The following is a 12,500-nucleotide window of genomic DNA, read 5'->3' on the forward strand; positions in this document are numbered from 1 at the left end:
GGTTGCACTGGCTCAGTTTTATAAAACTGCACGCAGGAAAAAATGCAAAAAAAAGGGTGGGCGCTGTAGTGTAGCGACGGGCTCTCCCTGGGGAGAGCAGCCCGAATTTCACACAGAGAAATCTGTTGTGACAAAAAGAAATACAAATACAACTAGTACCAAGTGAACCAAGTCAGATGTCCCATATGCGCTCTTGCTTCAGGAGAGTCCTGTGACAGTTTCAAAGCGAACTGAACTAACTGCCCGCCGCAGCCCCCCCCCCTCCCCCACCCCACCCCCGTCCCCCCGCCCCCTCCCCCGCACTCCCCCCTCCCCCAGGTCCAGTAACTAGTTGCTGAGGTGAAGGGTCAAGGAGAGATGTGGAGAAGGTTTCCACCTGTTGACCCTGGCCAGGTTATGTCAGGAGGTAAAAGGGGGGGTGGGGGTGGGGGTGGACGAACGAATGTTTTATTCAGATAAGGCCAGAGCCCCTTACTGAAGGGGGATTCACTGATAAATGATAATGACAAAATGACATGACACAGTAAATCGACAATTCAGATCAACCAAAAATACTTAATACAAATACTGTACGTAATCTCTTTAATGCTTGATGTATATATATGGCTAAGTTATACAAAGTACATTCCTGTCTTGAAGACATGAGTAAATTGAGACAGACAGACAGACAGACAGACAGACAGACAGACAGACAGACAGACAGACACACACACACACACACACACACACACACACACACACACACACACACACACACACACACACACACACACACACAGAGGAAGAGAGAGAACGAACGAACGAATGGTTTATTCAGACAAGGCCAGAGCCCCTTACTGAAGGAGGGTTCATTGATAAATGATAATGACAAAATGACATGACACGGTAAACCGATAATTCAGATCAACCAAAAACACAAATATTCAACAACATTCACGAGATAACTGTACGTAATCTCTTCAATCCTTCATATACATATATATATATATATATATATATATATATATATATATATATATATATATATATATATATATATATATGGTCTAAGTTATACAGAGTACATTCATGTCTCGAAGACATGAGTAAATTGAGACAGACAGACAGACAGACCGACAGACAGACCGACAGACAGACAGACAGACACACACACACACACACACACACACACACACACAGAGAGAGAGAGAGAGAGAGAGAGAGAGAGAGAGAGAATGATGACTGCACTAATGTACAGTGACAGAACGCAGTCATACCCGCTCGTCCTGTCATCGTAAAAAAAATAATAATAATAACAGTAACATAAACAACAACATAAATGCACACAAGTGTTCATGGTCTGTGGTCTTGTCCTTGACCTCTGACCTGAAATGGATCTGTTTGGACCAATCAACCTGTGCGTTACATTCCCTTCCTCTCGACAAGGAAGGTGGCAGAATGGTTAAGACGGTGTTTTTTTGTTTTTTTTTCTGCCAATACATTGTCCCTGAGGGTGTGGGTTCGAATCCCGCTCTCGCCCTTTCTCCCACGTTTGACTGGAAAAAATCAAACTGAGCGTCTAGTCATTAGGATGAGACAGAAACGTCATGATGATGATGGTGATGGTGATGGTGATGATAATGGTGGTGGTGATGGTTATGGTTATGGTGATGATGGTGAGGATGATGATGATGATGATGATGATGGTGATGGTGATGATGATAGTGGTGGTGGTGATGATGATGATGATGATGGTGATGGTGATGGTTATGGTTATGGTGATGATGGTGAGGATGATGATGGTGATGGTGATGGTGATGGCGGTGGTGGTGGTGATGATGATGATGATAATGGTGGTGGTGATGGTTATGGTTATGGTGATGATGGTGAGGATGATGATGATGATGGTGATGGTGATGATGATAGTGGTGGTGGTGGTGATGATGATGATGATAATGATGGTGGTGAGGATGGTGATGGTGGTGATGATGATGGTGATAATGATGATGGTGATGGTTATGGTGATGATGATGATGATGATGATGATGATGATGGTGATAACAAAAATGGAGATTTCGTTTGCTTTTGTGTTGTTGTTGTTGTTGTTGTTGTCAATCACATAACCGCATACACATGAATAGAAAGCAACATTATGTATCAAATACATCTACAATACCAAAAGTAAAGTGGCAGAATGCCAAAATGAATTGACTACTATCTAAGTTATACATTTAAGAAGAAGAAGATCGATGATGATGATGATAATGATGATGACGTTGATGATAACAACAACAACAATGAAAACAACAGCAACAACAACAACAACAATAATAATAAAAATAATAATAATAATAATAATAATAATAATAATAATACCCTGGCTCGCACGCACGCACATCCGCACCCACACACACACACACACTCTCTCTCTCTCTCTGAGACAAAACACAGACACACTCACAGAGACACATACAAACACATACATACACTCGCGCGCGCTACTTACACACTTCGATTAAAACTGCTTCAAACAGTTCCACTTTAAGCATTCTCTTTTATTCGCTGGTGGTAGAAAGAGCCAGAAGCCAGAAGAACTTTAAAAAAAAAAAATGTATGGCCGCACATTCCTACCATTCTGACAAATACCGACGACCATCCGAAATTGCTTATCGTCAGATGTCCATGTTTGTGCCATACCTAATCTCTTCGCACGTTATTTCTAAAAATCACCATGATGATGATGATGAGCATCATCATCATCATCGTCATCATTTTGATGATGATGATGATCATCATCATCTTATTATTATTATTATTCTTGTTCTTGTTGTTGTTCTTGTTGTTGTTGTTCTTCCTCCTCCTCTTCTTCTCCTCCTCCACCTGATGATAATAATGATAGTAAAAATACGCACGCAGAAGATCAAATACGCACGTTAAAGATCATAGTAATCAATATCAGTGTTTGGTGGGTTTTGGAAACAAGAACATACCTGGTATTGACCGCTCAGAAAATTACTGCCTTCCTTGCGAGGTTAAAACGGTCATACACGTAAAAGCCCAAGAAGGAGGAGGAGGAGGAGAAGAGGAGGTAGAAGAAGACGAAGAAGAAGAAGAAGGAGGAGGAAGAGAAGAAGAAGAAGAAGAAGAAGAAGAAGAAGAAGAAGAAGAAGAAGGAGGAGGAGGAGGAGGAGGAGGAGGAGGAGGAGGAGAAGAAGAAGGAGGAGGAGGAGGAGAAGAACAAGAAGAGCAAGAACAAGAACAGAACAAGAAGAACAAGAAGAAAGCAATGAAAAAGTATCCCTGAGCTTTACGATCGCCACACCTATCAATCTCCCTACCATGGCACCACCACATCCTCCCCTTTCTCTCTCTCTCTCTCTCTCTCTCTCTCATCCTTTCTGTCGGAGGACGACAATTTGCATTCCCCCCACCACCACCACCACCACCACCGCCAGATGAAGTGGGTTGCCGTGTCGGTGTAACCGTGCGGACAGGGATGATTTAGGGTTCCCTGCTGGCCCCTTATACATATACGGCAGGACCCCCTTGTACCTCTGACGAGATTGTCTTGGGCGGAGAGAAGGGTGGGCTGTGTTTTTGGTGTTTTATTTTGGTTGAGGGTCTCTCCCTCGGTACAGACAACGCTGCTCTCACCTGTTGTGGGGTGTTGTGTTGTGCTGTGTTGTGTTGTGTTGTGCTGTGCTGTGCTGTGTTGTGTTGTGTTGTGCTGTGCTGTGCCGTGTTGTGTTGTGTTGTGTTGTGCTGTGCTGTGCTGTGTTGTGTTGTGTTGTGCTGTGCTGTGTTGTGTTGTTGTGTCGTGTTGTGTTGTGCTGTGTTGTGCTGTGCTGTGCCGTGTTGTGTTGTGTTGTGTTGTGCTGTGCTGTGCTGTGTTGTGTTGTGTTGTGCTGTGCTGTGTTGTGTTGTTGTGTCGTGCTGTGTTGTGTTGTGCTGTGCTGTGTTGTGTTGTGCTGTGCTGTGCTGTGCTGTGCTGTGTTGTGTTGGTTTACTGTCTGACGTCAAGACAGGTGCAATGTTGCGTGGTGGTCCCGTGTGTCCCGTAACTCAATGGACATGAGAGAAATGTCAGCTGTATCGGGCAAGACGAAGTGTTGCAAGTGAGAAACTGAAGTAGATGATGATGATGATGATGGTGATAATAATAATGATATAATAATACTAATAATGCTACTACTACTACTAATGATCTTAAAAAGGATAAAAAGAGTTACAGATAACGAGGTCTACTTTCGCTGTTGGAAGTTTTGAATAGAATTGTACAAGTTTTGTCGACAAAGATTTTTCGTCTTTGAAATGTGCAGAAAGGGTTTGCTATGAGTGCAGAAATTCTTAGATGTTTTGTCTTTGAAATGTGCAGAAAGGGTTTGCTATGAGTGCAAAAATTCTTAAGTTTTGCAGATGAAAAGTTTTACTTCTTTGAAATGTACAGAGAGTGTGCTCTGAGTGCAAAATACTGAAGTTTTGCAGTCTTTGAAATGTACAGAGAAGGTATGCACAGAGTGTAAAATTCGAAAAGTTTTGCAGACAAGGATTTTTTTCGTCTTTGAAATGTACAGAGAGGGATCAGAAGGATCGTAAAATTCTAAAGTTTTGCAAAGATTTTGTAGTCTTTGAAATATACAGAGAATATACTATGAGTGTAACATTCTAAAGTTTTGCAAAGATTTTGTAGTCTTTGAAATATACAGAGAATATACTATGAGTGTAAAATTCTAAAGTTTTGCAAAGATTTTGTAGTCTTTGAAATATACAGAGAATATACTATGAGTGTAAAATTCTAAAGTTTTGCAAAGATTTTGTAGTCTTTGAAATATACAGAGAATATACTATGAGTGTAAAATTCTAAAGTTTTGCAGGTAATTTTTTTCACGTCTTTGAAATGTATAGAGAGTGTGCTCTTAAGTGCAGAATTCTGGAATTTTGCAGAGAAAGATTTTTGTAGTCTTTGAAATGTTCAGAGTTGGTATGGAAGAATTGTTGAATTCTAAAGTTTTGGAGTGTGAAATTGTTAAGTTTTTAGCAGACAAAGATTTTTTACGTCTTTAAAATGTAAGAGAGTGTATGCTGTGGTTGTGAAATTCTAAACGTTTTGCAGACAAAGATTATCGTGTCTTTGTCATGAACAAAGAAGGGGGGAGAAGGGGGCGTGGGGGGTGGGGGGTGGAAGGATTGTAAAATTCTAGAACTTTTGAAAAAAAAGAAAGAATTACGTCTTTGAAATGTACAGAGATGGTACAGAAGGACCGTAAGATTATAATAAAAAGTTTTGCAGAGAAACATTTTGTAGTCTTCAAAATGTACAGAGTATGCAATAAGTGCAAAATTCTAAAGTATTGCAGCCAAAGATTTTGAAGTCTTTGAAATGAGCAGAGTATGGAATTATTATTAGATTCTAAAGTTTTGCAGACAAATATTTTGTAGTCTCAAGTTTTGCAGATAAAGATAAGACTTTGTTTACGTCTTTGAAATGTACAGACAGGGACTTTGTGATTTTCCAAATAAAATTTCAATTTTTTTTATGAAAAGATACACCAGCATCATTGAAGTTGTTTTCGTGTACTGTTACCATCAGTACAAACCTTGAAAATGAACACCAACCGAATCATTCTCCAAAGCAAAAGACAGCTTGGATTGGAGTTGTTTTAACTCACTCAGTACGGCCAGTCCTCTCTTCTCCTCTACACAGACCCCTCGGATGTCCAGTGGGTGTCTGAATGACCCAACCTTTAGCTTCCGTCGTCAGAATTGTGGTATTCTTTGTCAACATTCACCTCTTTAGTATAAGAGCCTTCCGCTTGCAATGTTTTGATGATGGTAATTGGGGTGAAACGCTGTTAACGTCGTCTCTTTCGCCGTTCGTATGGAAAGAGTTAAGCCTCAACTTTCACATTATTTTTTTTTAGCGGTGGTGCATTTTACGAGTTGTTTTCCACGTTCCATGCCAGCTCATTATCAAGTTGCTGAAGTTGACGTGAGGTGATTGTGCGAGTACATCCTCATTTCTGGAATCCGTGATTGAAAAATGAGAACACCGGATGGCGATTACAAGTAACGTAGCCAGTAGGGTCAGTCCTAAACCATTCCCCCCTCCCCTCTGAACTTGAATCTAATACTGCACTGGTCAACATATCCAACAGTCTGAGTTGTTGTTGAAGTTGCCAACATTCAGTGTTGACATCACATGTGTTTTGTTTGTTTGTTGTTTTTTTCTCCCCCAAACAGAAGCTGGCAGTTCTGTGTGGGTTTGTGCAACACGCTCTAATTGAAACAACGTGGACATTTCTTACCGATGGTTGGAAAACACTACTTGTTTCCCAACCGGTATTCACATGGACCTAAATCCTTTCTAAGATAGCTTTTCTTTAGGCCGAAGAACAGAGACGCAGACGACAGACGTTTGGCTTCGAGCTCATGATCATGAATGTTGTTTTAGACCACCTTTATTCAAAGAAACACTAAAAAGTCAGTAATAGAACTGGATAATCTAAAGCAAAGCTTATAACCACACTCTAAAACGGACACTCGACAATAAACCAGCTGCGGTTCTAAAAAAAACAACAACAAAAACACCATTAAAGTGAATGTCCCAAGACGTGAATGTTGTTTTAAAACAAACTTTATTCAAAGAAACAGATAAAAAAAAAAAAATCAGCAAAAGAACGGAGATGATTCAAAGCACGACAAGCTAAGCTTTCAACCGTGCTGTCAAAACGAACACTTTCCAGTAAACTGGCTGCGTTTCTAAAAAAATGAATGTTCCACCACACTGAACTCAACCACCAACCAACCAATGGTTCATCATCTTCTTCGTTCGTGGGACTGCAACTCCCACGTTCACTCGCATATACACGAGTGGGCTTTTACGTGAATGACCTCACTGTAGGCAGCCATACTCCGTTTTCGGGGGGCAGGGCAACCCCATGGTTAACTTCTCCACAGCAACAACAACAGCAACAACAACAACAGCAGCCGTTGGTCTCCACTTGCCACGGAACTATTCAGCGCAGGGAGAGGGGGGGCAGAGCTGAGAGGAGGATGACGACGACGACGATGTCTGGAGTGATGGTGATGGTGGTGGGGGTGGGGTTGGTGTTGGGGGTGGGGGTGATGACGAGGGGGGTGCGGGGTACCCAGGACCAGCCAGAGCTAGAGCACAACTCTGTGGTGCTTCCGCCTTCCCATCTTCTACCCCGGGTGAGTGAGTTGAGTTGAGTGTGTGTGTGTGTGTGTGTGTGTGTGTGTGTGTGTCGTGTGTGTGTGTGTGTGTTTGTACCTATCTATATATCTATATATTTGTGTATATCTATCTATCTACCTCTGTGTGTGTGTGTGTGTGTGTGTGTGTGTGTGTGTGTGTGTGTGTGTGTTTGTACCTATCTATATATCTATATATTTGTGTATATCTATCTATCTACCTGTGTGTGTGTGTGTGTGTGTGTGTGTGTGTGTGTGTGTGTGTGTGTGATATATCTCTATATATCAGTGTGTATACATCTATATCTATCTGTGTGTGTGTGTGCATGTGTGTGTGTTTGTGTGTGTGTTTGTGTGTGTGAGTGAGAGAGAGAGACACACAGGCAGACAGATAGACAGACAGACAGATAGACAGACACAGACACAGGCACAGACACAGAGACTGTGTGCGTGTGTGTGTGCACATATGTATCCTCTGTGTGTGTGTGTGTGTGTGTGTGTGTGTGTGTGTGTGTGTGTGTGTGTGTTCGCGTGTGATATTTCATGATTTTTTATGTCATTATTCATATTTGTAGTCTGTATGATTTTCTATGTGCATACACACACACACACACACACACACACACACACACACAGATGTAGATATCTATATGTATCTAAATCTCTCTCTCTCTCTCTCTCTCTCTCTCTCTCTCTCTCTCTATATATATATATATATTATATATATATATATATATATATATATAGTCTGTGTGTGTGTGTGTATGTGTGTGTGTGTGTGTGTATGTGTGTGTGTGTGTGTGTGTGTGTGTGTGTGTGTGTGTGTGTGTGTGTGTGTGTGTGTGTGTGTGTGTGTGTTCTCCTCCTCCTCCTCCTCATCACTGAGTTGGCTGGGTACGCGAAAACCAGTTGTTGCGTCACAGTTTGTCACATGTCATTATTTATCACGCGACCGCACTGAATCTTTCTCGCTTACATGGGACCGTTAATTAATTATTTAATTAATTCTCTCGCGCTTCTCGCCGCTGGTTTACGTTCACAGCAAAGCATGTGAAGTGATTGATTCGCATGCTTTTACGTGTCCGCATATATGTGTACGTTGATGTACTATACGGAATATTTGGAATAAGGACGTATCTGCACGCGCACACGTTTGAACTTCATTATAGTATACATATTCATATGTACAGTTTAATCGTGAACGCGCACAGATACACACACACACACACACACACACACACACACACACACACACACAAATGCATACACATACCTACGCATGCACGTGCGCGGACGCGCACACACATACACAGAGATACACTCGCACACACACGCACGCACGCACACACACACACACACACACACACACACACACACACACACACACACACACACACACACACACACACACACACACATGCCTACGCACGTATACGCAACACAGAACCATACGTGGCTTTTTTTTTTAATTATCGATCTCTCCCCCTCTCCCCCCTCTCTCCCTCCCTAACTCTTTTTCTCCTCTTTATTTGTCTGACAATCTCTCTCTCTCTATCTTTCTCCCCCCTCTCTTCTCTCTCCCCTCCCTACCCCCACCCCCACCCATCACCTTCATCATATCCCCCCACTCTCTCTCTCCTCCTCACCCCCCCAATCCCGCCCCTCCCCCCGCCCCCCTCCCCTTCCCCCCACTCACCACATTCTACATAAACGTGTCACATGACAGTAACTCTTTGAAGTCTGTCTGACGAATCGGTTGCTTGCTTCAGTCGGCAGGGGTGTCAGTTTCCTGTTGATCACTTCCTGTTTTGTCCAGTAACACTTCCGTTTCCTGTCCTGGGCACACCACAACACATTGTCTGAGACACGTGGTCATCCTCGACTTTCTTGTTGTTGTTGTTGTGTTGATTTTGTGTGTGTGTGTGTGTGTGTGTGTGTGTGTGTGTGTGTGTGTGTGTGTGTGTGTGTGTGCTTACCTGTCTGCCTGTCTGTCTGTCTGTCTGTCTGTCTGTTCGACTCTCTCTGTCTCTCTTCTTGTTTCGCGTGCCTGTCATTCTCTGTACGTACGTGTCTGTCTCTCCGTCTGTCTGTCTCTCTCAGTGTCTTTCTGTCTGTCTGTCTCTCCGTCTGTCTGTCTCTCTCAGTGTCTTTCTGTCTGTCTGTCTCTGTATCCGCATCTCCGTCTCTGTCTCTGTTTTTCTCTGTCTCCCAGTCTGGTCTCTGTCTCTCGGTCTGTTTTTCTTTTTTTCTGTATGTCTGTTGCTCTCTCGCAGCTGTTGTTGCCAGTGACAACAAGATCTACAAGCAGTTTCCTGGGAGTTCCCAAATCTTCTGCTTCTTCGTTCTTGGGCTGCGATTCGTAGACACGATCGGGCTTTTTCGTGTGTGACCGTTTTCTTTTTACTTCCGCTCATTGGTATTCGTCGTTAGTTAACCCTTAACCCAAGATGTCCACCCTTAACCCAAGATGTCCACCCGTAACCCAAGATGTCCACCCTTAACCCAAGATGTCCACCCTTAACCCAAGATGTCCACCCGTAACCCACCAGGCACCGATTTCGCGATTCGAACCCAGGACCCTTCTGTTGCTAGAAGACCAAGGGTATATTTACCATTCAGCTGTGTTGCCTGTCTTACTTCCTTGTCCAACGAAGATTCTTCTTTCTAGAAATAGGTATACCATAAACCAGTCAGTCCAAAACGGAAAATCAAGCCAATGAAATGATTATGGAAAGTTTGGGGTGTTTTTGTTGTTGTTGTTGTTTGACAGCTACACAAAAAATAAAGCAAAGCTCAATATGTTGGGTTTTTTTTACACTCGAGAACATCTGGCTCACTCACAGTTTCAGTTTCAGTAGCTCAAGGAGGCGTCACTGCGTTCGGACAAATCCATATACGCTACACCACATCTGCCAAGCAGATGCCTGACCAGCAGCGTAACCCAACGCGCTTAGTCAGGCCTTGAGAAAAAAACCGTGAATAAATAATAGATAAGCTTACATAAATAAATAAATAAATAATAATTATGATATAAAAAGGTAGTAGTAATGATAATAATAACAAAATAATAATAAATAAATAAATAAGACAACAATGATGATAAATAAGCAAATAAATGTAAAACATGAAGACACACATTCACACATACACACACACATGCATAACAGATATGCACCAAACATGCAGTTCCACAGATATGAAAGCACAGTCAAATACATATAAACGTACATGAGCTCCAACACACACACACACACACACACACCACACACACATTACCCTCACAATTACATCTTTCTCGAAAAAAATTAAAGAACGCTAGACGAACAAAGAGGAAGTGTGTGGGTTTGTTCCAGTGTATCTTTTTTCATTTACCTGTGTGCTAGGTGAATTCGTATACCACGAGCAGCATTGACTTGAAATGATGTCCCTTGTCCACGAAGAGAGTTACCACTCTTTACTGTCTATTGACCTATTCCCCGCCAGTGGTACTCCTGCAATCGTGCTCAGTATCTTCTTCTTCTTCTTCTTAATAATAATAATAATAATGGATACTTATATGGACACTATCCAGGAATCTGCTCTAGGTGCTTTACAAAAACGCTTTTGTTAACATAAAACATTACATCAATGTTACATACATACACCGAAATGTGACTACACACACACACGCACACACACACACACAGACACACTGCATACATACATTTTAACATACGTGTGTATCTAACAGCTACCCTAACACATACGCACACATAGACAGGCACAAGCTATACACATTCATATACATGCATGTAGTTATGTACACATACATATGTATACACACATAGTCAAGCACAGCTAGCGCAAAGGAAGTGGACCTGCCACAATTGAACTTATAGCTGAGGGAAAAGGTGAGTTTTGAGACCAGATTTAAAAGATGCGAGGGAATCAGAATGACGGAGGTTATCAGGGAGCTTGTTCCACGTCTTTGGTGATTGAAAAGAAAACGATCTGTGTCCATAGGTCTTCTTCTTCTTCTTCGTTCGTGGGCTGCAACTCCCACGTTCACTCGTATGTAAACGAGTGGGCTTTTACGTACGTGTATGACCGTTTTTACCCTGTTATGTAGGCAGCCATAATCCGTTTCGTCTTTGTATGTATATTTCTCTTTTTTGTCACTACAGATTTCGCTGTGTGAAATTCGGGCTGCTCTCCCCAAGGAGAGCGCATCGCTATACTACAGTGCCACCTTTTTTTCTTTTTTTTTCCTGCGTGCAGTTTCATGTGTTTTTCCTATCGAAATGGATTTTCCTGCAGAATTTTGCCAGGAACAACCGTTTTGTTGCCGTGGGTTCTTTTACGTGTGCTAAGTGCATGCTAGCACACGGGACCTCGGTTTATCGTCTCATCCGAATGACTAGCGTCCAGACCACCACTCAAGGTATAGTGGAGTGGCGGGGGGGGGGGGAGAGAAAATATCGGCGGCTGAGCCGTGATTGGAACCAGCGCGCTCAGATTCTCTCGCTTCCTAGGCGGACGCGTTACCTCTAGGCCATCACTCGGGAGGTGCACAATATATTTTCTTCAAAATATTCATCTGTCTGTCTCTCTGTCCATCCATCCATCTACAACTTGGTAAACGGATAGATCAAAGTCGGGAAGTGTCAAGCGCTGTGGAGTTATTGCAGACCCAGTCATTTTTCACATCGAGACGTTCGGCGGCCGACGCCGGCGTGTGAATAAATATCCATCACGATTCTGTTGCAGTGACTCATTCGGACAGGTCGGAACTATATGATAAGGAATACCAAGACAAAAAGGAGAACAGAAGAAGGAGGAGGAGGAGAAGTAGGAGAAGAAGGAGGAGGAGGAGAAGAAGAAGAAGGAGGAGGATGAGGAGGAGGTGGAGAAGAAGAAGAAGAAGAAAGAAAGAAAAGGAGGAGAAGAAGAAGGAGAAGAAGGAGGAGGAGGAAGAGGAGGAGGAGAAAAAGTAGGAGGAGAAGAAGGAGGAGGAGAAGAAAAGGAAGAAGGAGGAGGAGAAGAAGTAGAAGGAGAAGAAGGAGGAGGAGGAAGAGGAGAAGAAGAAGAAGGAGGAGGAGGAGGAGGAGGAGGAGGAGAAAACAAACAATAGAGAAGAAGGAGGAGGAGGAAGAGATGAGGAAAAAAACAAAAAACAAAAGAGAAATGCCTGTCAATCTGGAAAAAGCAGGAAATATGAATATTCATTGGTGGCCTGCTGTGTTCAAAACACGCGCGTGGTGAGTGGGAACGTGAGGTGTGTGTGTGTGTGTGTGTGTGTGTGTGTGTGTGTGTGTGTGTGTGTGTGTGTG

At 42.6% G+C, this 12,500-nt stretch overlaps 1 protein-coding gene across 2 annotated transcripts in view; it reads left to right on the top strand.

The window, feature by feature from the left end:
• LOC143288967 (uncharacterized) overlaps nucleotides 1-12,500 on the top strand; it is a 95,554-nt gene that overhangs the window by 53,015 nt on the left and 30,039 nt on the right. The window contains exon 1 of one of the 2 annotated variants that reach the window (XM_076597665.1): nucleotides 7,077-7,191. The exons of the other annotated variant lie outside the window; for it this stretch is intronic. Within the exon in view, the coding sequence (XP_076453780.1) occupies nucleotides 7,105-7,191 (87 nt within the window). The 5' untranslated portion in view covers nucleotides 7,077-7,104. Of the gene's footprint in view, nucleotides 1-7,076; nucleotides 7,192-12,500 lie in introns of those variants that run through there. 2 annotated transcript variants of the gene reach the window in all.

This window comes from Babylonia areolata, chromosome 13 (assembly GCF_041734735.1).
Source record: "Babylonia areolata isolate BAREFJ2019XMU chromosome 13, ASM4173473v1, whole genome shotgun sequence".
In the NCBI taxonomy this organism is placed as follows: domain Eukaryota; kingdom Metazoa; phylum Mollusca; class Gastropoda; order Neogastropoda; family Buccinidae; genus Babylonia; species Babylonia areolata.